Source organism: Tilletiopsis washingtonensis (genome assembly GCF_003144115.1).
Source record: "Tilletiopsis washingtonensis strain MCA 4186 unplaced genomic scaffold FA09scaffold_28, whole genome shotgun sequence".
Lineage (NCBI taxonomy): Eukaryota > Fungi > Basidiomycota > Exobasidiomycetes > Entylomatales > Tilletiopsis > Tilletiopsis washingtonensis.
The window spans coordinates 47340-72852 of record NW_020312025.1 but is presented as its reverse complement, the minus strand read 5'-3'; the positions used below and the strand labels follow the sequence as shown (position 1 = coordinate 72852).

The following is a 25513-nucleotide window of genomic DNA, read 5'->3' as shown; positions in this document are numbered from 1 at the left end:
AGGAGATGCGCCGCCGCGCACGGAGCGCCGCGATGCGCGGTGCGGTGTGCGCGCCAGCGGCAGCGGTGGAGCGCGAGCTTGTGCCTGTGCTGCTCTGGTGCCCGGCCGCTCGTGTCGACCCTGAGGCCGCGCGCCTGCCGCGCTCGAAGTTCGACGGCGCTGCTGCTGCTGTGGCTGCCGCTGCCTTCCTGTGGAGAGACCGATCCCAGCTTGCTGGACGCTTCCCTCTGCTCCACCACTCCCTCGCCCACCCACCATGCCAGCCGCTACGCCGGCTCGGCCTGCCGCCGCCTCGCGCGGCGCCTCGACGGCGAGCCTCTCGACGGTGCCGTCGCCCGATGCGCTGCGCGTCTTCCAGGTCGCCCTCGAGGACGACGGCTCGCCGGGCGATGCCGCGGTGCGTGCAGCGGCGCCGCTGTGGCCTGTGCGCGACGCTTGCTGACGCCGTGTGCAGTACATTCGCCTGCCGGCGCCCACGTCGGCCTACGTGCTGCGCTTCTCCATCGAGGCCGGCTCGCTCGCCTCCAAGGACGGCGCGCTGTGGACCAACTTCCCGCCCAAGGGCAAGGAGTTTGTCCGCTCGCAGTTCTACGAGCACAAGTGAGTCTGCTGGCGCCATGCTCGTGCTGTACACAGCGCTCATACGCACACCAGGCTCTCGTCGGACTTCACGAAGCCGAGCTACATCTCGCTCTACATCGAGGCGCCCGGCGCGTTCGAGTTCTACGTCGAGCACGCCTCGCCGCGGCCAGAGACGCCGTACCCGACGGTGCAGGAGCCGCACTTCCAGCCCAAGGCGGGCCCGCGCGTGAAGAGCAAGCACGGCTACTTCAACGTCGACCCCGTGCTGCTGCTGCCCGAGCGCTCCTCCATCCTCGACCCCTCCACCTCGGCGCCGCAGCCGTCGGGCGGCAAGGTGTCGGGCGCCGCGCCCACTCCCATCTCGCAGGACGGCCTTGTGGTCCAGTCCTTCATCTCCAAGTGGGCCGGCTCGCTCTCTGACTGGGCGCCGCACCTGGCGTACGCGCGCGATGCTGGCTACAACATGCTCCACTACCCGCCGCTGCAGGTGCGCGGCTCGAGCAACTCGCCCTACTCGATTGCCGAGCAGAACGACTTTGCCCACGACCTCTTCGACGCCAAGGCTGGTCCGGCCAAGACGCGCGAGGAGCGTAGCAAGACGCTGGGCCAGTGGATGGGCAAGATCAAGAAGGAGTACGGGCTGGGCAGCATTGTCGACGTGGTGCTCAACCACACGGCAAACAACTCGGAGTGGCTGAACGAGCACCCAGAAGCAGGTGAGTCACGCGCGTCGCTATGTACATCGCAGAGCCTGATGCACGCGTCGTGTAGCATACAGCCCGGCGAACTCGCCGCATCTCACGCCCGCCGAGGAGCTCGACCGCGCGCTGCTGGACTTCTCCAACCGGCTGGCCGAGTTCGGCCTGCCGACAGACCCGCAGAGCGCAGCCGACGTGACTGCAATCATGGAGGGCGTCAAGAAGGAGGTGCTTGGCCCGCTCAAGCTCTGGCAGTACTACGTCGTCGACGTTGCCGGCGAGACAAGCGCGCTTGCTGGCGCCTGGGACCAGGCCTCCTCGTCGCGCCAGGTGCACTCGCTGGGCGACGACTCGCTGAGTGGCAAGACGCTCGCCGACGCTCTGCCGCTGCTGCAGCGCCACGCCCTGCGGAATCGCATGTCGCTCGGCGAGCGCTTCACGACGCACCTCGACGGCGCCACGACGCTGGCCATCCTGCGCACGCTTGCGCAGAACGAGGGCAAGGGCAAGGACGACGCGGTGGCGGCGCTCAAGGCAGCGCTCGACGAGATCAACGCGCCGCTGTACGCGCTGTACGACGAGGACACCAAGGCGATCATCGAGAACCTCGGCGGACGCTTGACGTACATGCGCGTTGAGGCTGGCGGCCCGAAGATGGGCCCGATCACAAAGGAGTGAGTCGTGTCTGCGCGTCTGAGCGGGGCAAGCACTGACGCGCATGCCTCAGCCTGCCCTTCTGCGAGCCGTACTTCACGCGCCTTGACCCCAAGCACCCGGCGGTGAAGAAGAGCGGCGCAGATGCCAAGCAGCTCGCGCTCGCGCACAATGGCTGGATCTGGGCGGCCGACCCGCTGTCGGACTTTGCCTCGAGCAAGTCGCGCGTGTACTTGCGGCGCGAGGTCATCGCCTGGGGCGATTGCGTGAAGCTGCGCTACGGCGCGCGCCCGGCAGACTCGCCCTTCCTGTGGAAGCACATGGAGGCGTACTGCGCCTCGCTCGCCGGTCTCTTCGACGGCTTCCGCATCGACAACTGTCACTCGACGCCGATCCACGTCGGCGAGCACTTCCTCGACGTGGCGCGCCGCGTCAACCCCAATCTCTACGTCTGCGCCGAGCTCTTCACGGGCAGCGCAGAGATGGACGTCTACTTCGTCAGCCGGCTCGGCATCAACTCGCTCATCCGCGAGATGGACAACGCTGGCGATCCGAAGGAGGAGAGCCGCCTGCTGTACCGCTTCGGCGTCAACAAGCCGGTCGGCTCGATGGATGAGGCGTGCCTTGCGCGCGCCGACACTGTCGATGTGCCCGGCGGCAAGGCTGGCCAGCCGTGCACCGTCATCCCGCTGCTCGGCTCGAGCCCGCACGCCCTCTTCATGGACTTGACGCACGACAACGAGACGCCGGCGCACAAGCGCACCGCCGAGGATGCCATCACGATGGGCGCTCTCGTCGCATTCTCCTGGTCGGCCATCGGCTCGACCAAGGGCTTCGACGATCTTTACCCGAGCCTGCTCGACGTCGTCAAGGAGAACCGCAAGTACGCGCTTGTCGAGCGCGTCGAGGACAGCGGCATCTCGTACATCAAGCGCGTCTTCAACCACCTGCACGCCGAGATGGTCTCGGGCGGCTACAGCGAGGGCCACGCTCACCAGGAGAACGACTACATCATGATGCACCGCGTGCACCCGCAGACGCACCGCGGCTACCTCGTCATTGCGCACACGGCCTTCCGGGCACACTCGGGCGAGCGCGGCTTCATCGATCCGATCAAGCTCAACCGGACAAAGGCGCGCTTCATCCTCGGCAAGACGCTCGAGATCACCTCGCGCGAGGCGCCCAAGGATGCCGAGACGCTGCGCGGTCTGCCGTCGCGCCTCATCGATGTTCCGGCGCCGCCGCTGCGCGAGGGCAGCGACGACGACGGCACGTTCACCGAGCTCGTGGTGCCCGACCACTTCCCGCCGGGCAGTGTCATGCTCTTCGAGACGTGGATGGACGGCCTCGGCGCCGAGCTCGACACTCTGTGCTCGACTGGCGCCGATGAGGCTATGGCCGAGCTCGACCTTTCCGACCTCAACGTGATCCTCTACCGCGCCGACGGCGAGGAGCGCGACGTGACGGGCGGTGACGACGGCACGTACAAGGTGCCCGGCCACGCCGAGCTCGTCTACTGCGGTCTCGAGGGCTGGATGGGCCCGCTGCGCAACGTCATGCGGCACAATGACCTGGGCCACGCCATCTGCGCTCACCTGCGCAAGGGCCCCTGGGCACTGGACCATGTCCACGCCCGCCTGGAGCGGCAGGTCGGCATCTTCCCGCGCCTCGCCGAGCCCGCTGCTTGGTTCAAGGAGCGCGTCGACGCAATCAAGAAGAGCGTGCCCTCGTTCATGCGGCCAAAGTACTTCTCGCTCATCATCAACACGGCATATGCCGCCGCAAGGGAGCGTGCGCTGGCTCAGATGTCGCCTTTCGTGCGCGAGGGCCACGACTTCACCAAGGCGCTCGCGCTCTGCGCCGTGCAGATGAACGGCCAGGTCAAGTCGGCCTCTCTGTGGCACGACCGCCCGAGCGCCTCGATGGCCGCTGGTCTGCCCTTCTTCGCCGCGTCCTGGGCACGCCTGTGGGGCCGTGACGTCTTCATCTCTCTGCGTGGTCTGTACCTGACAACGGAGATGCACGCAGCGGCACGCGAGCACATCCTCTCCTTCGGCTGCACGCTCAAGCACGGCATGATCCCGAACTTGCTCAACAGCACGCGCAATCCGCGCTACAACTGCCGTGACGGTGCCTGGTTCTTCGCGCAGAACGTGCAGGACTACGTGCGCATGGTACCGGGCGGCGAGAGTCTGCTGCAGGAGAAGGTCAAGCGCCGCTTCCCGCTCAATGACGAGTTTGTCGAGGTCGACTCGCCCAAGGCGTTTGCGCACGAGAGCACCGTCGCCGAGCTCATCCAGGAGATTCTGCAGCGCCACGCTGCCGGCATCCACTTCCGCGAGCACGACGCCGGCCCGAAGATCGACGAGCACATGAAGGACGAGGGCTTCAACATCGACATTGAGGTCGACTGGAGCACGGGCATCATCTTCGGCGGCAACGAGTGGAACTGCGGCACGTGGCAGGACAAGAACGGCAGCTCGACCAAGGCGGGCAACCGTGGCTTCCCGGGCACGCCGCGCGACGGCGCCGCAGTCGAGATCACGGGCCTCACGAAGAGCACGCTGAGCTGGGTCGCCGGCCTGGCCGCAAAGGGCCGCTGGCCTGCCAAGGGCGTCGAGGCCGTCATCGGCGGCAAGAAGACGCTCGTCACCTACAAGGAGTGGGCCGACAAGATCCAGGCGTCGTTCGAGAAGTGCTACTGGGTGCCGCTCGACCCCGCCGAGGATGCCGACTTCCGCGTCGACTCTGGCCTCGTCAACCGCCGCGGCATCTACAAGGATGTGTTCGGCTCGGGCAAGGGCCGCGAGTGGTCCGACTACCAGCTGCGCGGCAACGTGCCGATCGCCATGTGTGTCGCGCCCGAGCTCTTCACGCCCACGCGCGCCCTCACGGCGCTGCAGGCGGCGGACAATGTGCTGCGCGACGTGCTCGGCATGCGCACGCTCGACCCCAGCGACAGCAACTTCCGCCCGGACTACAACAACGCCGACGACTCGACGGACTTCTACGTCGCACAGGGCCACAACTACCACGAAGGTGCGTCTGCCGGCTTGCGCCTCAGAGACTGTAGCTGACCATCTGCTCCTCCAGGTCCGCCGTGGGTGTGGCCCGTCGGCTTCTTCCTGCGTGCCCTCATCATCTTCGACACGCAAGCCGGCGCGGGCAAGACGAGCTCCAGCGACACGTTCCACCGCGTCATGTCGCTCACCACGGCGCACCGCCGCTACATCCGCGACTCGCCGTGGGCCGGCCTGCCGGAGCTGACGAACCAGAACGGACGCGAGTGCGCCGACTCCTGCCAGACGCAGGCCTGGTCGGCGTCGTGCCTGCTCGACGCGCTCGAGGAGATGAGCAGCCGCCAGGCGGCCAAGTAACTCAGAACCCTGGAATGCGATGTGATGGATACCTGTCTCCTCTTCCGTCCCGTTGTGTGCTGCTCCGTCCGGCGTCGACGATGCCGGAGCAGGAGAGGTATGTCCCGCCAGCTGACAGGCGCGGTGACCCGTGACTCGTCGTGACGCGCCGCGGAAGCCGCTGGGACAGAGCACGCGGCGCACCACGCGGGGCGCCCGGGGCGAGCGGTCAAAAGGCGGGCACAGCGCCGCTGCCATTCGAGCGTCCATCACACAAGCATGGGCAACGCCGCAGACATCGCCAAGGAGCTCGCCGTCCCGCCGGGCGGCCTGCCGTCGCAGATCGAGCAGATCGACCACCGCCTCAACCTCATCGCCGCATGGCAGAGGGGCGGCGCCGACTTCAGCGCGCGCTGTGTCGATATCGGCTGCGGGCAGGGCGACCAGACCGCCGCCTTGGCCGGCCTGCAGCAGGGCGAGGTCGTCGGTGTCGACCCGGGGCCGCCAGACTACGGTGAGCTGGATTGTGTCGCATGCTCTCGGGCGCCTACTTGACGCATGCCCTCGCAGGGGCGCCTTTTACGCTGGCAGAGGCGCAAGCGTGCCTGCTTGCCTCGCCCCTTGGCGCGCGTGTCACCTTTGAACACTCAGATGCGCCGTCTTACCTCGCCAGCACGCCGCTGAAGTTCGCCACAGCCGTGCTCTCCCACTCGCTCTGGTACTTTCCGAGCCAAGCGGCTATTTTGGACACGTTCGTGGCGCTGCGCAAGGCCGGAGTGCGGCACCTCGCGCTCGCAGAGTGGAGCCTCTCGATCGGCCACCTCGACGCCCTGCCGCATCTCCTCTCCGTGCTCACGCAGTCGCTCGACGTCGGGCCAGACAGCGAGGCCAATGTCCGCTGCCCGGTCTCGCCGGCCGTGCTGCGAAGACTGGCAGAGCAAGCCGGCTGGACCCTCAGCCACGAAGAGACCCTTGCCCAGCCCAGCCTCCGCGACGGCGAGTGGGAGGCGGCAGCAGGGCGAGCGCTGCGTGGCGAGACGCCCCTCATGCAGACGCACTCTGATGCGCTGACGGCCGCCTGCGAGAGGACGAAGAGCATCGCCTGCATGGATGTCTGGGCGGCAGTCTTCACCTGACCCGCCTGGTCGGGCAATGGATCGCTGGAAAGTGTTTCTGTGTGATCATTACATGGTGAGGGAAGGAAGAGGGGGGCCAGGCCGCGAGCTGGGCACTAGCCCGCCAGACGTGCACCGCGTCCGTGTGGAGATGGAAGCAGGCTCCGTGCGCTTAGGCATACAGGCTGCACAGTGTGTCAGTCAGAAGGTCTGCGCGAGGCGTGTCGCCACAGCTATGCTCACTCATCGTCCTCGGCGTCGTTGCCGAACGCCGCACCGCCGCCAGCGCCACCAGCTGCGCCGCCGGCAGCAGCATCACCGCCCTCGCCGCCCGGGAAGCGGAAAGAGCTGCCGAAGCTGAAGGCAGAGCAGAGTGAGCATGGGCTGAGGCATGGGTGCGGCAGCGGGCGTCTCACCTTCGCGACTGTTGCAGATTCTGTGCGAACATCTCGTAGCGGCGGATGTCCTGGTCCGAGACGGAGCGGCGAGCGAAGCGCATTGCCTCCTCGAAGTGCTCGACGGTGATCTCCGGCACCTCGTCAACGCCGTCCTCCTCCGGCGCAGCGTCCTCCTCCATCTTGTTGTCGTCGCCGGCAGCGGCGCGACGCTCCTCGCGCTCGCGCTGCTGCTTGATGTCGAACTCGATCGACTGCCGGATGGCCAGCTTGGCAGCGCGCTGGCAGATCTCGGCCAAGTCGGCACCGGAGAAGCCGTGCGTGTGCTTGGCCAGGTAGCTGAGGCTGACGTTCTTCGAGACCGGGCTCTTCTTGAGCGTAGCCGTGAGAATCGAGAGACGCGACACCTCGTCGGGCTGTGGCGTGGGGTCAGCGGCGAGCTCCAGAGAGCAGAGGCAGAGCACTCACGAGCGGGATGTAGATGAGCTGGTCCAGGCGACTGTGAAGACTCGCGTCAGTCGACGTGCCGTCGTCGCAGCCGCGCAGTACTCACCCCGGACGCAGGATGGCCGAGTCGATCTGATCCGGCCGATTCGTGGCGCCGATGACGAACACGTTCTTCTTGGCGTTCATGCCGTCCATCTCCGTGCTGTCGAGGACGAAGGGTGAGCTGCCGTCGATCTGACGACGCGCGCAGGCAGCACTCACAGAATCTGGTTGATGACGCGGTCACCAGCGCCTCCGCCGTCACCGCCCGAGCCGCCGCCGCGCGACTTGGCGATGGCGTCGAGCTCGTCGAAGAACATCACGCACGGCGCAGCGGCGCGTGCCTTGTCGAACACGTCGCGCACGTTCGCCTCCGACTCGCCAAACCACATCGTCAGGAGCTCGGGGCCCTTGATCGAGATGAAGTTGGCCTGGCACTCATTGGCGATGGCCTTGGCCAGCATCGTCTTACCCGTACCCGGCGGGCCGTAGAAGAGCACGCCCTTTGACGGCGCCATGCCGTACTTGAGGAACTTCTCCGGGTGCTCGACGGGGTACGAGACCGTCTCCTGCAGCTCCTGCTTGACCTTCTCGAGGCCACCGATGTCCTTCCAGGTGACCGTCGGCACCTCGACGACCGTCTCGCGCAGCGCCGACGGGTTCGAGACGCCGAGGGCGAAGCGGAAGTTCTCCATCGTCACGCCGAGGCTGTCGAGCACCTCTGCGTCGATGGTGTCCTCGTCCAGGTCGATCAGATCCATCTTCTCACGGATCTGCTGCATGGCCGCCTCAGAGCACAGCGACGCCACGTCACTGCCGACGTAGCCGTGCGTGTCGGCGGCGATCTGCTCCAGGTCGACGTCGTCGCCGAGCTTCATGTTCTTCGTGTGGATGCGCAGGATCTCGAGACGACCAGTCGGGTCGGGGATGCCGATGTCGACCTCGCGGTCGAAGCGGCCGAAGCGGCGCAGCGCGGGGTCGATCGAGTTCGGCCGGTTCGTGGCCGCCATCACGACGATGTTCGAGCGGGCCTTGAGGCCGTCCATGAGGGTCAGGAGCTGCGACACGACGCGGCGCTCGACCTCGCCGTTGGTCTTGTCACGCTTCGGGGCGATTGAGTCGATCTCATCGATGAAGATGATGGCAGGCGAGCTGTGCTGGCGTCAGCGCGCGTCCGAACGAGTGCGCACACGGCACTCACTTCTTCTCAGCCTCCTCGAACGCCTTGCGCAGGTTGGACTCGGACTCTCCCGCCATCTTGCTCATGATCTGACGGCCCAAGAGCTTGTCAGGACAGCTCTCGCGCGCAGGCCGGCCAAGCGAGACTCACCTCGGGGCCGTTGATGAGGAAGAAGAATGCGCCGGTCTCATTCGCGACAGCGCGCGCCATGAGAGTCTTGCCGGTACCCGGAGGGCCGAACATGAGCACTGCAAAGGGGGATGAGCTCCTGTGCGCCACGCAGCCCATACCAGGTGTAGCTCACCTCCACGCGGCGGCTTGATGCCGATCGACTTGAACAGCTGCGGGTGACGCAGCGGCAGCTCCACCATCTCGCGGACTGTCAGGGCGACGTCAGTGCGAGGGGCAGGGCGCCGGCAGCAGGCTGGCACTCACTCTGCGCCATCTGCTTGCGGCAGCCGCCGATGTCGTCGTAGCCGACATCGGCCAGGTTGGCCTCCTCGTCTTCCCGCTTCACCGGCTCGCCCTCGGTGTGGATGACCGTGTCCTGCGCCACAATGCAGAACTCGGCGGGGTCCGTCTCGATGACCTTGAACTCGACGGCGCGCATGCCGCCGCGCACGGTGAACGTGTCGCCCTTGCGCACGGGGCGGTAGGCCTCGAGGAAGTAGGGCTTGAGGTACACGTCGAAGATGTTGCCCGTGAGGCCCTCGACGCTATCGTCGAAGGGCAGCACGTGGATGCGCTTGCCGTACTTGATGTCGTGGCACGCGTGCACGGTGACGAGGTCGCCGAGCTTGACGCGCAGGTTGTTGCGCGCCACCTTGTTCAGGCGGATCTTCGAGTCCTCCGTGTCGTCGGCCGTCAGGCAGATGAGCACCGTGTCGCGGCGCTTCTTGCCGCGCAGGAGCACTGGCGGCGCACTGAGATCAGCAGCCGCGAGGCAGAGCCGCGCAAGGGCCGCCACTCACCGGTGTCACCGCGGAACAGGCCGAGCTCCTCCATCTTGGCGGCGGAGAAGCAGGCGACCGAGTTGTCGTCGGTGGTAGCCTCATCGACGAAGAGGCGGTTGGGCGCTACAGAGCGAGTCAGCCGAAGCATTCTGGGCAGCTGCTGCGCATCTCGAGCCCTCGCGAGCAGCAGCTCTGCACACAGGCTGCGCAATCTCTGGGCCAGTCAGCCTCTCCTCCACCCACTCACACTTCTTCTGGCGCAAGATGGCCGTGGCGGTCTCCTCCTTGCTCTCTGCCGTGGCCGGCGGCGGGGCAGCGGCCGGGATCTCGGGCTTCACGTCGGGCTGCGACTGCGAGTCGGCCATGGCGGGCGAGGGAGTGGAGGGCACGGACAGGGGGCTGGGTGGCGGGAGGGCGCGACGAGGGCGAGGGTGGTGAGAGGTGCGGCAAGGCAGCACGCAGGCGTGGCGAGTGGGAGTGACCAGGTGAGGTGTGTGAGTGGTGCTGTGTGGACGACAGGCGCTCAGAGGGGATGGTGGAGCGCAGGCAAGGCGAGGCATGCCTGGCCGCCGCTCATCATCGCGCGCGGCGCTCTCGTAACGCGCAGCGGGCACGGCGCCGCGCGCACACGCCAGCGCAGCACTCCACGCGTGCAGCGCAGCCAGCGCAGGCAGGGTCGCGGAGCCGCATGCATGATGCAGCACCGCAGCAGCGACGGCCCACCACCGTCCAGCACCTTCGGCCTCGACGGCTCTGGACATCAGAGCCACAGACGCTCGAGAGACGGACTTGTGCTGCTCAACAGTCGGCATTGCGAGCCTGCCCCCGCTGCGCGCCTGGCTCTTGCGGCGGGCTTCGTCACCGCGTCGCGAGGCTTCCTTCGCGCGCGCACGAGCTTCCAGCACAGCACGCAGCGCGGGCGGCTTTGCCTTGTTGCGCATGCTGCTCGAGGTCGGAATATGCTACAGCAGAGCCTGCATCTGCTCTAAGTTCCTTCTCGCTGCTATCGCCGCGCCTTCAGCCGCTTTGCGCAGACAAGCGTCGCTGCGTGGCCGTGTCTTGTCGCTCTCGGCGAGGCTCGTGCACGGCGCGGCTCGTGGAGGCGCGCACACGGCGGGAAGCGCACCGCGCCGATCACGCGCAGCTGCAGCACGTCGGCGTTGTGCGGCCGGCGCGGGGCCGTGGGACCTCGGCTCCTCTCGTGCGGGAGTGCTCCAAAATTCTGAGCCGCGCGCGCGAAGAGAAGTCACGCGCTGAAGGCGCCTGCCTGGCTTGGCCCTGCCTCCGCATCCCTCACCCTCACCTCTCACCCAACTCACAACACACCATGGGCCGCAGATCCAAGCACAAGCAGGCCGCACCCACGCCCGTGCTCGAGCCCGCCGCGGCCAAGTCGAGCGGCACGGTGCGCTCCGGCGGCCGCAACAAGCCGCTCTCGGCCGCCGGCCCGCGCAACCCGGGCGGCGCCGCTGCTGCCAGCGGCTCGGCGTCGAAGGGCAAGCGCAAGGCCACCGACGCCGCGCCGGCTGCGGCACCCGCTGCGGGAAAGCGCGCCAAGGCAGCGCCCGCGCGCGAGGCCGCGTCGGCGCCGCCAAAGGCCAAGGCAGGCAAGAAGGGCGAGGAGAAGGTGGAGCGCAGCATGATGTTCGACAGCGAGGACGAGGCCGGCGACGGCTTCGAGGGCCTCGAGAGCGGCGATGAGGACGAAGACGCGGCCGATGAGTTCGACCTCGGCAGCGACAGCGATGACGAGGGCGCGGTGAGTCGATGTGCCTGCGTCTGCTTTGCGACACCGCTGAGCAGCCCGTGTGCAGGACGCCGCCAACGCTGCCATCCTCTCCGAGGGCGAGGACAGCGGCATTGAGTACGAGGACGAGGATGCGTCAGACGCAGAGGGAGCGCTCGGCCTGGCCGAGTCGGGCGACGAAGAGGGCGATGAGTCGCTCGTCGAGGACGCAGAGCGGGAGGAGGAGGACGGCATCGACCTCGACAACCTGCCGGCCAAGGGCACGAAGCTCACCGAGCGGCAGAAGAAGAAGATGCGCGCGGAGGCCGAGCGGCTCGAGGAGCTGCTGAAGAGCCAGGGCCTCGCGCTCGACAGCGACGAGGAGGGCGGCGAGGAGTATGAGGAGGGCTCCGAGGATGATGAGGAGGGCCTGGAAGACGACGAGATGCTGCTGGACGGAGAGGAGGGCAGCGACGACGAGGAAGGCGGCGACTCGGCCTCGGGCGAGGAGGGCGGCGACGACTTCATGCTGCCGACGATCGAGCAGCGTGAGGCCGAGGCGGTGCAGGGTGCAGACCTGCAGGTGGTGCAGATGCGCATCCAGGAGATTGTGGCGATCCTTGGCGACTTCAAGCGGCTGGCGACCGACGGCCGCAGCCGCAGCGAGTACATGGAGCAGCTCCTCGACGACGTGTGCAGCTACTACGGCTACAATGCGTTCCTGGCCGACCGGTTACTGCAGATGTTCCCGCCCGCTGAGGTGAGTCTAGTGCGGCCACTGCCAGGCCCGCTCCGCTCACACACCCTTCAGGCTATCGAGTTCTTCGAGGCGAACGAGACGCCGCGCCCGGTTACCATCCGCACCAACACGCTGCGCACGCGTCGCCGCGATCTGGCACAGGCGCTGATCAATCGCGGCGTCACGCTCGAGCCGCTGGGCAAGTGGAGCAAGGTCGGTCTGCAGGTCTTCGAGAGCAGCGTGCCGATCGGCGCCACGGCCGAGTACCTGGCTGGCCACTACATGCTGCAGGCGGCCTCTTCGTTCCTGCCCTGCATTGCCCTCGCTCCGCAGCCGGGCGAGCGCGTGCTCGACATGGCCTCTGCGCCGGGCGGCAAGACGACGTATCTGTCTGCCCTGATGCAGAACTCCGGCGTCGTCTTTGCCAACGACTCGAACAAGGCGCGGACGAAGAGCCTGACTGCCAACGTCCACCGGCTGGGCTGCAAGAACGTCGTTGTCACCAACTACGACGCGCGCGCGTTCCCCAAGGTGCTCGGCGGCTTCGACCGTGTGCTGCTGGACTCGCCCTGCTCCGGCACGGGTGTCATCTCCAAGGACCAGTCCGTGAAGACGAACAAGGTACGTGTAGTGACTGAGCCTCTGCAGCGGGCCTCTGCTGACAGCCACGGCAGTCGGAGCGCGACCTGCAACTCCTCACGCATCTGCAGAAGCAGCTCATCCTGTGCGCCATCGACAGCGTGAAGCGCTCGGGCGGCTACGTCGTGTACAGCACCTGCTCGGTGCTGACCGAGGAGGACGAGCAGGTGGTCGACTATGCGCTGAAGAAGGTGAGCGAGGCGTCCGGCTGAGCTCAGTGCATCATCTCACTCGCCCTGCCGCAGCGTCCCAACTGCAAGCTTGTGCCGACGGGCGTCGACTTTGGCCGCGAGGGCTTCCTGTCCTTCCGCGAGCGGCGGTTCGACTCGAAGATGAACCTGGCGCGCCGCGTCTACCCGCACACGCACAACGTCGACGGCTTTTTCCTGGCCAAGATCAAGGTGTCGCCCAAGGTCAAGCCGACGGCCGCCGCTAAAGCGGCAGCGAAGAAGGCCGACGAGTCCGACGAGTCCGACGCGCCCGCTATTGAGCCGGAGAGCGACGACGAGGCAGCAGAGCCCGCCGCCACTGCGGCCGACACCAGCCTCTTCAATGACGAGGAGGACGCGCAGCTCATCGAGAGCGCCAAGCGGCGCGCAGACAAGCGGAAGGGGCGGCCGTCGGGTGGGCGCAAGAGCGGTGCCGCCGCCGCTGCATGAGCGCCTTCCGTCTGCGACGTGCCGGTGCTCTGTCTAATGCCATCCACTGACCTATATCTGCGAGCCCTGACACTGCTGACGCCCGAGTGTGATCAAACAGTGGCGCGCTCACTGTTCATTCCGTGCGTGCGGCAGAGAGTGACAGCGGCAGGGCGCGAGAGAGCGGGAAGTGTGCTGAGTGATGTGATACAGGCGCGCCATGACGGCGCGGCAAAACGGGGGAATGTGCGACGAGACGAGAGGAGAGATCAGGCAGCGCGCGCGGCAGAGGGGCACCCGAAGGAGGGGAGAGAGGGACAAGGGAGGGGCGCTCAGCCTGCAGAGCTGATTGACTGTGACGTTGCGCCAGCGCCTCCGGTCGCCGACGGCTTGATGGCAAAGACGCTGGAGGGAGCATGATCAGCGACGCTCCGTCAGAGCGCACGGCAGCAGACTCACCTGGTGTCGCCGATGAAGATGATCTGGCCGCGCGACTGGCTGACGCTCTCCCACACTGGGTTGCGCGGCGGCGGCGGCCGCGGCGCTTGAGCAGCTGCAGTGAAGGCGAACGGCACGCCTGGCCGTGGGCCTTGCGGGTACATCATCTGCTGGCCAGGCGGCCCATACGGCGGTCCGACGGGTCGTGGTGGCGGCGCACCCGGCATGGAACGGCCGTATCCGGGCGCCGGCGCTGGCGGCGGAGCCATCATGTTGTAGCTCTGCGCGCGATTCAAGGGCACCTGCCCGGGACCGTACTGCGGCGTGCCTGGTGGCCCTGGGTAGCCCGGAGCGCCACCGAACGATGGCCGTCCGGGCGCCGCATAGGGCGACATCGCGCCAGGCGCGCCGCCATGCAGGCTGACTTGACTGCTGCTGGCGCTGCTGCTCGATGAGCCTCCTCCGCCGGTGGGCGGCGGCACGTCGGCGAACAGGCAGCGCAGGTTGTAGCCCGTGATGACCTGGTGCAGCGCACCGGTCATGACGTGTCGGACCTCGACGAAGCTCGGCTCGAATGCCAGCACGTAGGGGTGGTGGAGCGCAAACGCCGTCGGGTTGCCCTCCCAGTGGATGATCCAGTTGCCTTTCGAGCGCCAGCCGTTCTTGTTCACGTAGAAGGCGAACTCTGCGTGACATCGTGCGTCAGTCGCGCAGTCACATTACACCAAGTGGACCGCAGCACTCACCGTCGTAGCACAGCAGGAACTCGCCGTCGATGCGGTAGATGGCGATGGGCTTCACCGTCTCCTTGCGGTGCACAAAGTCGAGGTTCGAGTCGGCGGGGTCGAGCAGGCCCTGCGTGTCAAGCGTCTCCAGGTCGACGATCTCGAAGCCCTTGGTGCAGCCGACGCACAGCTTGCTCTTCAGGAAGTGGATCGACGACGACTCGGTTGGGATGTAGAACTCCTTGAACACGCGCAGCGTCTCCTGGCCGCCCTGCAGCAGCTTGCGGAACGTGGGCTGCTTCTTGCCGCGCACATTCTGCTCGATGGGCTCGAGCGTCTTGATCGTCGACGAGAGCGACGAGGACTTGACCACGCACACGAGCGTGCGGCCGAGGCACTGGCCCGCCTTGAAGAACGACGTGTGCGACGAGATGCGCCGGCCGCGCTTGAGCGAGCCCATGGGGTCTGACGGATCCAAGGCGTCGAGCGTGAACGTGTGCACAGAGCGCTCGGCGAGGATGATCAGGATCTGGTATTCTTCCAGAACGTCGACTTGCGTGACGCCCGGCAGTGGGAGCACCTTGGTCGGCGGACGAGCGCGCTCGCGCAGGTCTGACAGGTACACGCCGTCGTCGGTGCCGTAGATGATGCGCCGTCCGAAGTCGAACGGCACCGAGCAGTTCACCTTGCTCGGGCCGACGAAGAAGCCCTCCGACAGCGTCATCGTGTCGAAGATGTTGGACCGCTGACGCAGGATCTCCTGCCGCGCCTCGATGTGCTCGAACCACTTGCGCCTGCTGACAAAGGTGCTCGCCCACAGCGTCTGCGTGTAGCCCTTGCGGCCGAGGTAGGTGAAGGTCAGGGCGTATCCCGTCTTCTGGTCCTGCTTCGGAGCGGAGCCAGTCGGCACGCCGCCGCTCAGGCGGTTGCCAGTCGAGGTGCGCGACATGATGCTCTTAGGCCGCGTCGCGTTGCCCTTGCCCGTCGGCACCTCATCGTACACCGTCACTATCAGCAGCTCGAGTGGAATGGGCTGCAGGTGTTGCGTCAGCGAAGGGGAGGCGCCAGAATGGTCACAGAGCAGCTTACCTTGCGGGACACCTTGTACAGCTCGTGCTTGTGCACCGTCTTGGCCTTGACCATCAGCAAGGCGTGGTCGAAGAGGAAGACCTGCAGGTCGCCACTCTCGCTCTGCGTGCCGCCGCGACGCTTGAGAGGGCCCTTGAAGACGAGCTCGCGCTGCTCGTCCCGGAGGCGCAAGTCGACTGCCTCGCCTTGCTTGAACACGAGCTGCTGGTCGAGCTGCGCGAGATTGAAGCGGTTCTCGCTGCGGCCGGACTCGGTGTTGACCTTCGTGAGGAACTCGCGCACGATCTTGACCACCTTGGGCAGCGCCTGCTTGTCCGGGTTGTCGTCTGGCGTGGCCTTGATGACGCTCTCGAGCAGCAGCGGATAGCGCGCGAGACGCGTCGTCGGCTTCGTGAGGTAGCCGTTGAGCTCGAGCTTGCGCGACTCCGGCAGCCTCTCCGTTTCCTGGTGCGAAATGAGGTCAGCAGGCAGCGCTATGGCCGCGTCGGGTCTGACGCACCTCGACAAACTTGGCGAATGCAGGGTTGCTGCTCTTCTCCTTCTCGAACTCGTACTTGCCGTACAGCTGGTGCGCGCCGTACTTGACGAAGGGCTGGAAGTGCGGCACCATCTCGAGCAGGTAGTCGCCGATGCGCTCGACGATGGCCTGCTGCTTCTGGCGCTTGCTCAGCAGCTCTGACAGCTTGGCGTTGACGGCGTGGATCTCGAGGACGTTCCAGAAGACCTGCGTCACAAAGTCATCGCGGCGCGCCTCTGGGATGATGTCGCGCGAGCGCAGCGGCTTGATCCAGGCCTGCACAACGCAGTCAGCACCCGGCAGCATCATCGCGTCGGGAGGCAACTCACATCCCGCAGGTACTCCAGATCGCGGACAAAGTCGCGTTCCGTGTAGATCACCTCGTTGATGAGCTCTTGCCGCTTGCGCTCCTGGTCCGAAACGCTCTCGAGAATCTCCTTCGAAACGCCGTCGGCCCAGAGCGCGCCCTGCTCCTTGACATCGCCGAGACTCTCGCGACTGATGCTGCGCTTCAGCACCGGCTGCGGCTTCATGTTCAGGCGCGCCTGCTGCTCCAGCCGGCGCGGACATGCGATCGAGTAACAGAGCCGGTCGCGCGTGCATGTCGGCGAGTAGCAGTCGGTGAGAAGAGTGAAGACACCGGTCGGCAGCGCATCTTCTTCTTCTGCCGCAGCAGGCGACTCCTTGCCGCCAATCTGCGAGGGAGTCGAGCCGCGATGGTGCGGCGCCATCGACGTCGCCGGCGTCGAGAGGGCCGAGGTGTCGGTGGTCATCGCCGAGACACTGGCCGCGCTCGAGCCCGGCAGCCGCAGGCTGGCACTAGAGCTGTCGCGCGTAGGGGACTTGGCGCTGCGCAGCGAGGGCGCTCGCAGCGAGTTGCCATGCGCCAGGCTGGCAGGGGTGTGCACCCCGTCGTGCGCGTCCTCGTACGCCTCGCCCTCGTTTTCGAAAGGGTTCGTCAGGCGCACACGGAACTGGTACAGCTCATTGGGGCTGTCGCGCAGCCGGTGGTCGTACGTGACGTCGTGGAAGAACTTCTGAGCGTCGAGCGCGCGGCCGAGCAGCAGCGCAAGATTCCGGTCTGTCGTCTTGATGATGTAGGCAATGCGGTCCACTGCTTCCCGGCCGTCAAAGGCGTCTGTGTAGGACAGCCCGTCCTTGGTCCGCTCCGCAAGCGTGACGCGCGTGCGGAAGGCCTCCGCGACGCGCGACAGCAGCGCCGGGTACACTAAAGGGCCGCGCCGGTGCTGCGGCGTGGTGCTGCCCGGCAGCTGGCTTCCAATGCTGCCATGCGGCGACGACAAGGCCGCTATTGGCAGGCCTGGCCGCGCGCTCTGCCCGGCAGACATGCTTCGCGCCTCAAAGCGCCCGGTGGGACCCGTCGCAGCGCCGTAGCCGCCGCTCTGCGCGGCCTGCGCTGCCTGTGTCGCCGAGCTGACGGTGCGCATGCGCGACTGGCCCGGCGGCGGAGCGTAAAAGTTGGGCGGATGGTATGCCGCCGCAGCGCTGGCGCCGAAGTAGCCTTGCTGCGCCGAGGGTCCGCCCTGGCCGCCGGTGTAGAAGCGAGACGAGCCGCTGGGCTGGCCCGGCAGCGTGTAGAGCGAGTTGCTCACCGACGGCGCATCTGACTCGAACGAGCCTCTCCGGCGGCCATCGCCGTACACCGACGAGGCAGCAGACTGACGGCCCATGCTGAGCTGGCGCTGGTAGTCCTGGTAGTCTGCGAGCGAGGGTCTCAGCAGCGGCAAACTGCAGGCTGCTTCTGTGCGACTCACCGTTGCGCTCCTCTTCCACATGCTCCTGCACCGCCTCGCTCTGCACAGGGGCAGGCAAGGCTTGCTCAAGACCCCGCATGTCCTTCAGCGGACTGGTCGGTGTCCGCTGCCCGGGCTCATCATCCTCGCGAAGCGCCGCGCCGACCGCTGCCGCCGCTGCCGCTGCCTTGGCGCGGGCATCGACGCTCTCGCGCTTGGCCTGCGGCATGAACCACAACGACTCATCCTCGAGCTCCTCGGCGCCGTTGCCGTTCTTGCGCGGGCCCAGCTCGATGCTGGGCAGGCGAGGCGGCGCACGCGGAGAGACGTCGTCGTCACGCGGCGGAGGCGTGGGCTGCAGACCCGGCGCGCCGTAGCCTGCTGCCGAGCCCGGCGCAGCGATGCTGTAGGAGCCGTTGGAGGCGTGGCGGTAGCCCGGCACTTCAGGGTAGCTGTTGCCCGGCGCGCTCGCCGACGGCGGTGCAGCTGAGGCCACAGACATGGCCGGTGAAGCCATATGCGCCGGAGCCGCGCCGTTGTGGCCACCATGCGAGGCGCCTTGTGCTGACGGCGCCGGCGAGGGTGCGGCAGAGCCGTACGCCTCAGCTGCTGAGCCGTAGAACGACATGCGCGGGTCGCTTGCGGCGCTCGGCGCCATGGAGATGCGCCGGTCGTCGTACATAGGTGCGCCGGCCGGATGCATGCTGCTGCCGGGGCCCATGCCCATGCCCATGCCCATGTTCATGCCCACCGGCGGCATGTGCTGCGGCGGCCCAGGGTAGCGCATGCCCGGCTGCTGCGGCGGCATCATCGGCGCGCCGGCGCCGCCAGCGCCGTACCATTGCGGCGGCATGGGCGACGGCGCGGCGTGCGGTGGCATCCCGGCGCCGGCCTGCGAGTGCACCCAGTGGCTCGTGGCGATGGCCTGCGGCGGCAGCCCGGGCGCGCCGTGCATGCCGCCGTAGCCGGGCGCGCCGGGCGGCGGCATGGGGCCCTTGGGCTTGGCCGACGGGCGCCCGAAGATGGACTCGTAGGCCATCGTCCGCTTGTCAGGACCATGGCCCGAGGGCGCGGCCGACGACGAGGCGTGCGGCGGCGGCATGGCCGCTGCGGGTCGAGGCCAGCCCGCGGTGCGGCAGGAGTGGGCAGCGCTGCGGGCGGCGCAGCACGGAGGCGCGCAGAGGCAGCGCTAGCCGCAAAGCTTCAAAGCAACGTCGCGCCGGTCGACGAGGCGGCAGCGATGCCAGCAGCAGGCAGCGGAGCCAGCGGGAGCGGCGCAGAAAGGTGCGCGATGAGGTGCGAGAGGGCGGTGCGGGAGACGCCGCGACTGCGCCGGGCGGTCGGGAGCGCCGCAGAGGGAGTGTAGCAGCAGCACACGCGACGGCCGTGCGAGGCTGCAGGCGGATGTGCGGGCGAGAAGGATGCGCTGGGTTGGGTGTGGACGAGCGAAGGGCAGCGAGCCGGCTCACGGAGACGGAGAGGGGCACGAGCAGCCGGCGGAGCGGCGCCGCCGCGGCGCGCGGCAGCGGCAGGGCACGGCAGCGCGGCAGCGCGGCGGCGGGCAGGCCAGCAGCGGCAGAGCAGCCAGCCCAGCCTACATACACGCGGCGCGCGCGGTGCGCCTGCCGTCGACTGCCCGCCTGCCTGATGGCCTGAGCTGCCTCTGCGCGCTCTGCGCGCGGCGCAGGCACGCGCGGCCGCAAGCCCAGGGCGGTCGCCGCCATGCCGCCCGCCGCGACCTCACCCGCACCGTGTCTCTCTCTCGCCTCGCCCAAGGGCACCCTGACGACCCTCTTGCCGTGCGCCATCCAGCAGCATGGCGCTACCATGGAGCTAGTACTCTCGCCGGGAGCAGTCGATACGTGTCGCAGCGAACACGATCGCTGGCAAGGCGCGCTCGTGGACCGTGGGAACAAGGCGGTGAGGGAGCAGCGGCAGCGGCGCAGCCGCCCCGACGCGCAGGGAGCATGGCATGGCGATGGCGCTGCCCTACTGCTCTCACCATCCTCTCCAGCTTCTGTCCGCCGCGCTGGTCCCTCTCGCACAGGCAGAATAATGCATTATATTAGAGCAACGGGATGACTTGAGATGGCTCGGTGCGTGTCGTGTGTCTGCTTGCGTGATCTCTTCCCCGGGTCCGAGCGCGATCCATGTGTACGGGAGGCCTGCACTGCTCGCCTCTGCAAGTGCCGGGCCGCCGGGTGCCCGTCTACTTGCCGCCAGACTCGCGCTGCAGACGGTCGACGACCTTCTGGCGCAGCTCCTTGGCCTCGCCGTCCCAGTCGGCGCCGTAGCCGTTCTTCAGCGCGCGGTTCATCGACTTGTCCGTCACCTGGTTGTCCGTGTTGGCAATCTGCAAGCGGGAAGAGTCAGCAGCGGCCGACGGCAGCTACACTGCAAAGCACTCACGAGGTTGACCAGCCGCCGCATCCAGTCCGGCACGGCACGCATCCACGGCAGGATGCGCATGATCTCGGGCATGATGACGTACTGGCTCAGGCCCGAGTCGAACACGTCGACGATGGCCTGGCCGACCTGCACGGGCATGAGGTTGGGCGTGAAGAACGGGTCCGGGTGGTCCTCCATGCCGTCGCCCAGCGCGGTGCGCACTTTCGTCGGGCAGCACACCGACGTGCGGATGGCCGGCGCGTTGTACCTGGGAGAGCGTGAGCGGCGCAGCGTGGCAAATGGCTCGAGCTTGCTCACCGCGCCAGGAGCTCGGCAGAGAGCACCTCGTGGAAGGAAAGCGCCGCGGACTTGGACGTGGCGTACTCGGCCATCTGCGGCAGGGACACTGTGCAGAGCTTGTCAGCAGGGCGCAGCAGGTCCGCTGCCTCGCGGCGACTCACTGTAGCTGGCGCTGCTCGCGACCGTCATGATGTGGCCGCGGTTCTTCTTGACCATCGCGGGCAGGAACTCCTGCGCGGTGATCCAGTTGGCGAGCGTGTTGATGCGCCAGGTGCGCTCAATGCTCTTCATCTCGGCGTTGAGGATGAGAGAGCCCTGCGCGATGCCTGGGCGCGGTACTGGGCGTCAGCGGCTCGCTAAGCATCGCGCGGCCGTGCTGCTCACCTGCGCAGTTCATCAGGATCGTCGGCTCGCCGTACTTGGCGCGGATGGCGTCGGCGGCCTTCTTGACGCTCTCGCGGTCGGTCACGTCCGTCTTGAAGTACAGAATCTCGGGCGCACCCGGCGGCGCCCGCGCGTACTGCGGCGGCGCCATGTCGAGCACGGCGATGCTCGCGCGCTTCTTGTGGCTCAGGATCTCGACGGTGGCCTTGCCGATGCCGGCGGCGCCGCCGGTGATGACGACGACCTCCTTGCGCCAGTCGGGGCGCTGGCGCCCGTACACGCCGAGGTTGCGCACGTAGCGCGTGGCCGTGTGGGAGAAGGTGCGCAGCAGCACGAGCAGCCAGAGCTTGTACAGGCGCGGGTGCGCCGCGGCGAGGGCGCGCAGCAGCTCGAGCGTCGGGAAGGGCCAGTTGGCGGCGTCGCCGAACGGCAGCGCCGAGGCGCGGCGCTCGGCGAGATAGCCGAGCAGCGGGATGCCGACGAGCGCGAGCGGCGAGAGCACGGTGCGGTTCAGCACGCGCTTCACGTCGTCGAACGTCGGCGGGCCCGAGTGCGTGAGCGTGGGCTGCGCGGCGTGCGTGTCCTTGGCGGGTGCGGCAGACATGCTGGGCGGCGAGGGGTGTGGTTGTGAGAGCGAGCGGGGCGAGGCGTGCCCCGGCTGCTGATATAGGAGCGGCTCCGGCCTCGTCGGGCTGCCGCTGCTGCTGCGCTGCCGACCCGAAAGCGCAGCAGCGAGGCGACGTGCATTCAGCTCCAGCCGCTGAGATCCAGAGCCGCAGCAGAGCGCTCGCTCCAACGCGGGGCAGCAGAGCGAGTGCCGGAGCCGCGAGCGCGGGGCGCTGGCGGACTTGCCCCTTGCGGAGCGGCCGCGCCAAAGCGAAGCTCTCGCGCCCGCCGGCAGAAGCGCCGTGCCGCGCCCGCCCCGCGTCTGGCAGGCAGCGTGAAAGCAGGCAGCATGTCGACGTCACGCGGAGGCACTCCGCACCGCGCGCCCGCCGCAGCCACGTCTCGCGCGCCCCACCCGCGTGCTACCTTAGCCAGGAGCGCACCTCGCCCTCGATAAGAACAGCCGCAGCAGCTGGACTTGCTCACGACGGACGCTGCGGAGCCGATCTCTTCTCGCAGGTGCGGCTGTCGGCACGCGGCGGCTGGGGGGCCGAGTGACCCTCGCGTCCGCAAGGCGCCGTGCCCGATTCCCGGCTGCCGCTGCTCGTCGAGAAGGGCGTCTCGAGGCAAGCCTTTCCAGGCCTTCGTCGCCGTGTCTCGGCGGTCAATGCCACGCTTCAGGAGCAAGCTGGTGCCGATGCGGTGCTAGACGGCCATCAAATCTCACGCTGGAGCAGCAATTGTGGTGACAGGTTGGTACAGAAACGACAGCGACCTCGAGTGCGCTAGAGTGGCAGGTGTGAGCGTCGTGTGCTCTGCATGGGGCTTAAGAGAGCTCGTCATAACAGCGACTCCTCAGCTGCAGTGCTGCAGCCTTCATGCATACTTCAGGTTACGGCAGAGGCTGTTACAGAGCTTTTCATGCAGGGCCCAAGGCCGGAGCAGAGGAGGGCGAGCCTGAGCGCTGCTGTTCCCACGCCGGCGTGGCGCGCCGCCGGCAGTCGCGGCGGGCGCTGAGGCGATGCTGGCCTCCTGACCGCGCCTCCGCACCGCCATCACCGCTGCCGCTCGCTCTCGCCCGCCAGCACAGCTTTCACAGACGAGCCCTGGTCTTCGCCGTTCGAGTACAGACCACCTCGCATATCGATCTGGCACACCCGAGCCGCTCCGCACTGCCACGCACAGTCCCTTCGCTGCACGATGCGCTTGCTGCCGCCACACGCGCTGCTCAGCCTCTGCTCTGCGGCGCTGCTCTGTGCCGCCGGCGTGCGTGCCGAGGAGGAGTACGAGCCCATTGCACGTGGTGCGTACTGCGCGGTTTCGGCTGCTGTTGGGTCTGCTTGACCAGCCTCGGCGCCCGTGTGGCTCACGCCTCTGCCCTGCAGTGCCCGCCCGCGCCCGCGCCCTGCTCCACGATCCATCGCACCACGGCGTCGGCGTGCTCTCGACGATCTATCCGGACAACCACACCGACGAAGCACTGCGTGGCGCGGTCTGCTCGGGCGCAGAGTACTTTGCGCCGTGCGGTCCAGAGGGAGATCTGGTGTTCATTGCGCTGACGATGTGAGTGTGCCATCCGTGCGGCGCAGCTCACTCGCTGTTCGGTTCGCTGGACTGGCCGTAGCCTGTGCCTGGAGCAGCACGCACGCTGGCCGCTGCATGGGTGATGCGGCCGTGCTGACGCCTGTTGCAGCTCGCAGAACTGGCGCAACGTGCTCTACTCTGCCTCGCACAATGCGACGTTCAGCATCACGCCCGACACGTCCTTCTCGTCGCCCGATGCGCGGCATACAGCGCCGGGCTCGCACGACTGGAGCCCAGCACGGCCAGCGTGGCGGCGCGGCATGCCGTCCAAGCCGCGCATGACGCTGTACGGCGACGTGCACGAGCTGCCGCGCGGCTCGCCCGAGGCACACGAGGCAGCGCGCTGCTTCCTGCACCTGCATCCCGACGCCCGGCACTGGGCCGACGGCTCGCGCGACAGCCCGCACGAGGCACGCTGGGTGCGTCTGCGCGCGCAGAAGGTCTACCGTGTCGGCGGCTTCGGCGACGAGAGCCGCATCGGCTGGATCGACATCGACGCCTACCGCAAGGCTGACCCGCGCGACGCTGGACTCGGGCCCGGCATCGAGGAGCCAGCGCACCACGCTCCTGCAGCCCTGTTCGCGGAGAACATGCCTGCGCCGGCGCCTCTAATCTTCCAGTAGTGTCTGCCTGAGCAATCTATCCTTGCCCAACCAGCGGCCACTGTGATGCTCAGATGCTGCACTGACATCTCCGAAGGTGCCACGCTTGTCCAGACCCAGTACCCATGGCGCTCGTGGCGACGCATGTGAGAAGCACGCCTCGAGACGTGCACGAAAGCCAAGTCTGCCCAGCGTCTGTCATCGTTCCACCACAGCGACAGACCAGCACCTCATTCGCACCAGGCGCAGCCATGAGTCTGACGAGCGAAAGAGAACGGAGGGCATCCCACGTCGACACGTCGGCTAAGCCTGCCCCGCATCTGCCTTCATCTCCACTGCCCGCATGGAGCACCACTAGCGCCACTGATACGCACACCCTGCCGCGTGGATGGCATACTGAAACAAGGTGAATTTTGGCGTGAGGCAACCTCCAAGACAGGATCGAAGTCGTGACCGCGATCACTTCTTCTTGCCGGCCACGGTCCGTCCGCGACGACTGCAGGGACAGCATGTCAGCGACTGCTCGAGTGTGCCTGAAGTCCCAACGCGAGGCTATGCGGCAACGCATGCCTCGCTGAGATGGCCGGCGAGCGACCGCGCGGCCTCTCACGATGCCCGGTAGTACGAGCACCCAGCCATGCTGTCCCACATACTGCTCTCCACCTCTCCCGCGACGTGTGATCAAGCGCGACCTGACCCTAGTGCAGCATCGCTAGCGTCCTGTCGACCCCTCGCCGACTGATTCCACCCGTCCGACCATCGCCCTCCCTGACACTCACCCAGTCGTCTTGGTGTGCTGACCGCGCACGCGCAGGTTCCAGAAGTGACGCAGACCACGGTGCGCGCGGATCTTCTTCAGGCGCTCGAGGTCGTCACGCAGCTTCGAGTCGACACCGTTGGAGAGGAGCTGCGAGTTCTTGCCGTCGACGATGTCCTTCTGACGGTTGAGGAACCAGGCGGGGATCTTGAACTCGGCCGGGTTCTGGAAGATCGTCACGATGCGCTCAAGCTCGTCGGAGTTGAGCTCGCCGGCGCTGCAGAGGGACAGCGATGAGCGACAGTTCGACAGGCCATCGCTGCCCACATGCCATCGACGGGCGAAGGCAGTCCGCATGCCACACCCTTGCTCGACCACGCCTGCGCACGCAGCGCCATTCCTCAAATCCGCACTCCCTGTCTCATCTCCTCGTGCCGCCGTCCAGTCTCCATAACATAATATGTCGCCGTAGCCTGTCACCACATGCTGGCCCGTTGGCACGGCGGCCCGCGTTGGCGCACAGCAACAACTTCCTTCTCTCGTCATTGGCCCTCACACTCGTTGCCTCCATGCCTGTCCACCCACGCCAGCTCCTGCCGCCAAACTCTGCCGTTGCTCCCCGCCTCATCCACTCATCCCCTGCCTGTGCCACCGTCCTTCTCCAAGACGCCGTGCCCACTCACCGCTTGGAAAGGTCGACGTCGGCCTTCTTGCACACAATGTTGGCAAAGCGACGGCCGACACCCTTGATGCGGGTGAGGGCGTACATCACCTTGTCCTTGCCGTCAACATTGGTGTTGAGCAGACGCAGGACTGGGTGCGGCGCAGGACAGGCGCAGCAAGGAAGCAGGGACAGAGAGAGGCTCGGTCAGCCGCAGCTCGGCGCGGGCAGCGCACCGCACCCGCAGCGGCACTCACTGTGCGCGAAGTTCTGGCTCGGGTCCGGAGGAGAGAGCGACATGGCGGGCGATGCTGCTTGAGGGGAGGGGGAGGGGTGATGAGGTGACGGCGAGGTGAGGGTCGGAAGCGCGCGGCGACGGCGGCGGCGCGGCGCCCAGCCAGCGCGGGCCGGCAGCAGGCGCAGGCGGCGCGCGCGGCGGCGCTGGAACTGCAGCAGCGGCAGAGAAAGGCGCACGTGATGCGCCCTGCTGCGGCTGCGGCAAGCGCGACGTGGCGCGGCAGAGAGACGCGCGGCACCAGAGCAGCAG

The 25513-nt window shown here is 67.4% G+C and overlaps 8 protein-coding genes across 8 annotated transcripts; 4 read left to right on the top strand and 4 right to left on the bottom strand.

Annotated features, from left to right (window-relative positions):
- Window positions 1-235: 235 nt before the first annotated feature.
- Window positions 236-5351, top strand: FA09DRAFT_313291 (putative 4-alpha-glucanotransferase). The gene is made up of 6 exons (XM_025740724.1): window positions 236-397; window positions 455-600; window positions 655-1298; window positions 1354-1954; window positions 2008-4973; window positions 5028-5351. The coding sequence occupies exons 1-6, from the start codon at window positions 257-259 to the stop codon at window positions 5309-5311; spliced, it is 4782 nt and encodes a 1593-aa protein (XP_025594905.1). The 5' UTR covers window positions 236-256; the 3' UTR covers window positions 5312-5351.
- Window positions 5352-5384: 33 nt separating this feature from the next.
- FA09DRAFT_332752 (hypothetical protein) lies at window positions 5385-6457 on the top strand. Its single transcript, XM_025743591.1, has 2 exons — window positions 5385-5804; window positions 5861-6457. The coding sequence occupies exons 1-2, from the start codon at window positions 5570-5572 to the stop codon at window positions 6424-6426; spliced, it is 801 nt and encodes a 266-aa protein (XP_025594904.1). The 5' UTR covers window positions 5385-5569; the 3' UTR covers window positions 6427-6457.
- FA09DRAFT_332751 (AAA ATPase) lies at window positions 6377-9948 on the bottom strand. Its single transcript, XM_025743590.1, has 12 exons — window positions 9667-9948; window positions 9438-9542; window positions 8902-9378; window positions 8771-8845; window positions 8617-8714; window positions 8488-8555; window positions 7509-8438; window positions 7354-7449; window positions 7269-7299; window positions 6822-7216; window positions 6649-6762; window positions 6377-6590 (listed from the first exon to the last, which is right to left on the bottom strand). The coding sequence occupies exons 1-12, from the start codon at window positions 9782-9784 to the stop codon at window positions 6578-6580; spliced, it is 2520 nt and encodes an 839-aa protein (XP_025594903.1). The 5' UTR covers window positions 9785-9948; the 3' UTR covers window positions 6377-6577.
- Window positions 9949-10710: 762 nt separating this feature from the next.
- FA09DRAFT_363501 (NOL1/NOP2/sun family putative RNA met) lies at window positions 10711-13182 on the top strand (the record flags this gene model as incomplete). Its single annotated transcript, XM_025745599.1, has 5 exons — window positions 10711-11178; window positions 11234-11905; window positions 11957-12505; window positions 12559-12714; window positions 12769-13182. The coding sequence occupies exons 1-5, from the start codon at window positions 10747-10749 to the stop codon at window positions 13180-13182; spliced, it is 2223 nt and encodes a 740-aa protein (XP_025594902.1). The 5' UTR covers window positions 10711-10746.
- A 434-nt stretch (window positions 13183-13616) lies between these two features.
- On the bottom strand, window positions 13617-17621 carry FA09DRAFT_302707 (CNH-domain-containing protein; the record flags this gene model as incomplete). Its single annotated transcript, XM_025740413.1, has 5 exons — window positions 13617-14284; window positions 14346-15357; window positions 15414-15857; window positions 15913-16206; window positions 16260-17621. 5 exons carry the CDS (start codon window positions 17619-17621, stop codon window positions 13617-13619), a joined length of 3780 nt encoding a protein of 1259 aa, XP_025594901.1.
- A 2118-nt stretch (window positions 17622-19739) lies between these two features.
- On the bottom strand, window positions 19740-21557 carry FA09DRAFT_313275 (NAD(P)-binding protein). Its single transcript, XM_025740723.1, has 5 exons — window positions 20757-21557; window positions 20534-20698; window positions 20391-20478; window positions 20094-20340; window positions 19740-20037 (listed from the first exon to the last, which is right to left on the bottom strand). Exons 1-5 carry the CDS (start codon window positions 21358-21360, stop codon window positions 19894-19896), a joined length of 1248 nt encoding a protein of 415 aa, XP_025594900.1. The 5' UTR covers window positions 21361-21557; the 3' UTR covers window positions 19740-19893.
- An 852-nt stretch (window positions 21558-22409) lies between these two features.
- On the top strand, window positions 22410-23877 carry FA09DRAFT_332749 (hypothetical protein). The gene is made up of 3 exons (XM_025743589.1): window positions 22410-22665; window positions 22748-22925; window positions 23056-23877. The coding sequence occupies exons 1-3, from the start codon at window positions 22563-22565 to the stop codon at window positions 23567-23569; spliced, it is 795 nt and encodes a 264-aa protein (XP_025594899.1). The 5' UTR covers window positions 22410-22562; the 3' UTR covers window positions 23570-23877.
- A 92-nt stretch (window positions 23878-23969) lies between these two features.
- On the bottom strand, window positions 23970-25322 carry FA09DRAFT_332746 (ribosomal protein S13). Its single transcript, XM_025743588.1, has 4 exons — window positions 25224-25322; window positions 24989-25118; window positions 24328-24582; window positions 23970-24044 (listed from the first exon to the last, which is right to left on the bottom strand). Exons 1-4 carry the CDS (start codon window positions 25264-25266, stop codon window positions 24008-24010), a joined length of 465 nt encoding a protein of 154 aa, XP_025594898.1. The 5' UTR covers window positions 25267-25322; the 3' UTR covers window positions 23970-24007.
- Between the last annotated feature and the right edge of the window lie 191 nt (window positions 25323-25513).

Coding starts and splice junctions, on each gene's coding strand:
- FA09DRAFT_332746 (XM_025743588.1), bottom strand. CDS start 25,266: ATGTCGCTCTCTCCTCCGGACCCGAGCCAGAACTTCGCGCACA. Junction 24,583..24,988: donor GACGTCGACCTTTCCAAGCG/GTGAGTGGGCAC, acceptor GTCCCTCTGCAG/CGCCGGCGAGCTCAACTCCG. Junction 24,045..24,327: donor CAGCACACCAAGACGACTGG/GTGAGTGTCAGG, acceptor CTGTCCCTGCAG/TCGTCGCGGACGGACCGTGG.
- FA09DRAFT_313291 (XM_025740724.1), top strand. CDS start 257: ATGCCAGCCGCTACGCCGGCTCGGCCTGCCGCCGCCTCGCGCGGCGCC. Junction 1,299..1,353: donor GAACGAGCACCCAGAAGCAG/GTGAGTCACGCG, acceptor CGCGTCGTGTAG/CATACAGCCCGGCGAACTCG. Junction 1,955..2,007: donor ATGGGCCCGATCACAAAGGA/GTGAGTCGTGTC, acceptor CGCATGCCTCAG/CCTGCCCTTCTGCGAGCCGT.
- FA09DRAFT_313275 (XM_025740723.1), bottom strand. CDS start 21,360: ATGTCTGCCGCACCCGCCAAGGACACGCACGCCGCGCAGCCCACGCTC. Junction 20,479..20,533: donor CGCGAGCAGCGCCAGCTACA/GTGAGTCGCCGC, acceptor AGCTCTGCACAG/TGTCCCTGCCGCAGATGGCC. Junction 20,341..20,390: donor TCTGCCGAGCTCCTGGCGCG/GTGAGCAAGCTC, acceptor ACGCTCTCCCAG/GTACAACGCGCCGGCCATCC.
- FA09DRAFT_332749 (XM_025743589.1), top strand. CDS start 22,563: ATGCGCTTGCTGCCGCCACACGCGCTGCTCAGCCTCTGCTCTGCGGCG. Junction 22,666..22,747: donor GTACGAGCCCATTGCACGTG/GTGCGTACTGCG, acceptor TCTGCCCTGCAG/TGCCCGCCCGCGCCCGCGCC. Junction 22,926..23,055: donor GTGTTCATTGCGCTGACGAT/GTGAGTGTGCCA, acceptor CGCCTGTTGCAG/CTCGCAGAACTGGCGCAACG.
- FA09DRAFT_332751 (XM_025743590.1), bottom strand. CDS start 9,784: ATGGCCGACTCGCAGTCGCAGCCCGACGTGAAGCCCGAGATCCCGGCC. Junction 8,556..8,616: donor TCCTCATCAACGGCCCCGAG/GTGAGTCTCGCT, acceptor TTGGGCCGTCAG/ATCATGAGCAAGATGGCGGG. Junction 7,217..7,268: donor AGCTCATCTACATCCCGCTC/GTGAGTGCTCTG, acceptor CCCACGCCACAG/CCCGACGAGGTGTCGCGTCT.
- FA09DRAFT_332752 (XM_025743591.1), top strand. CDS start 5,570: ATGGGCAACGCCGCAGACATCGCCAAGGAGCTCGCCGTCCCGCCGGGC. Junction 5,805..5,860: donor CCCGGGGCCGCCAGACTACG/GTGAGCTGGATT, acceptor ATGCCCTCGCAG/GGGCGCCTTTTACGCTGGCA.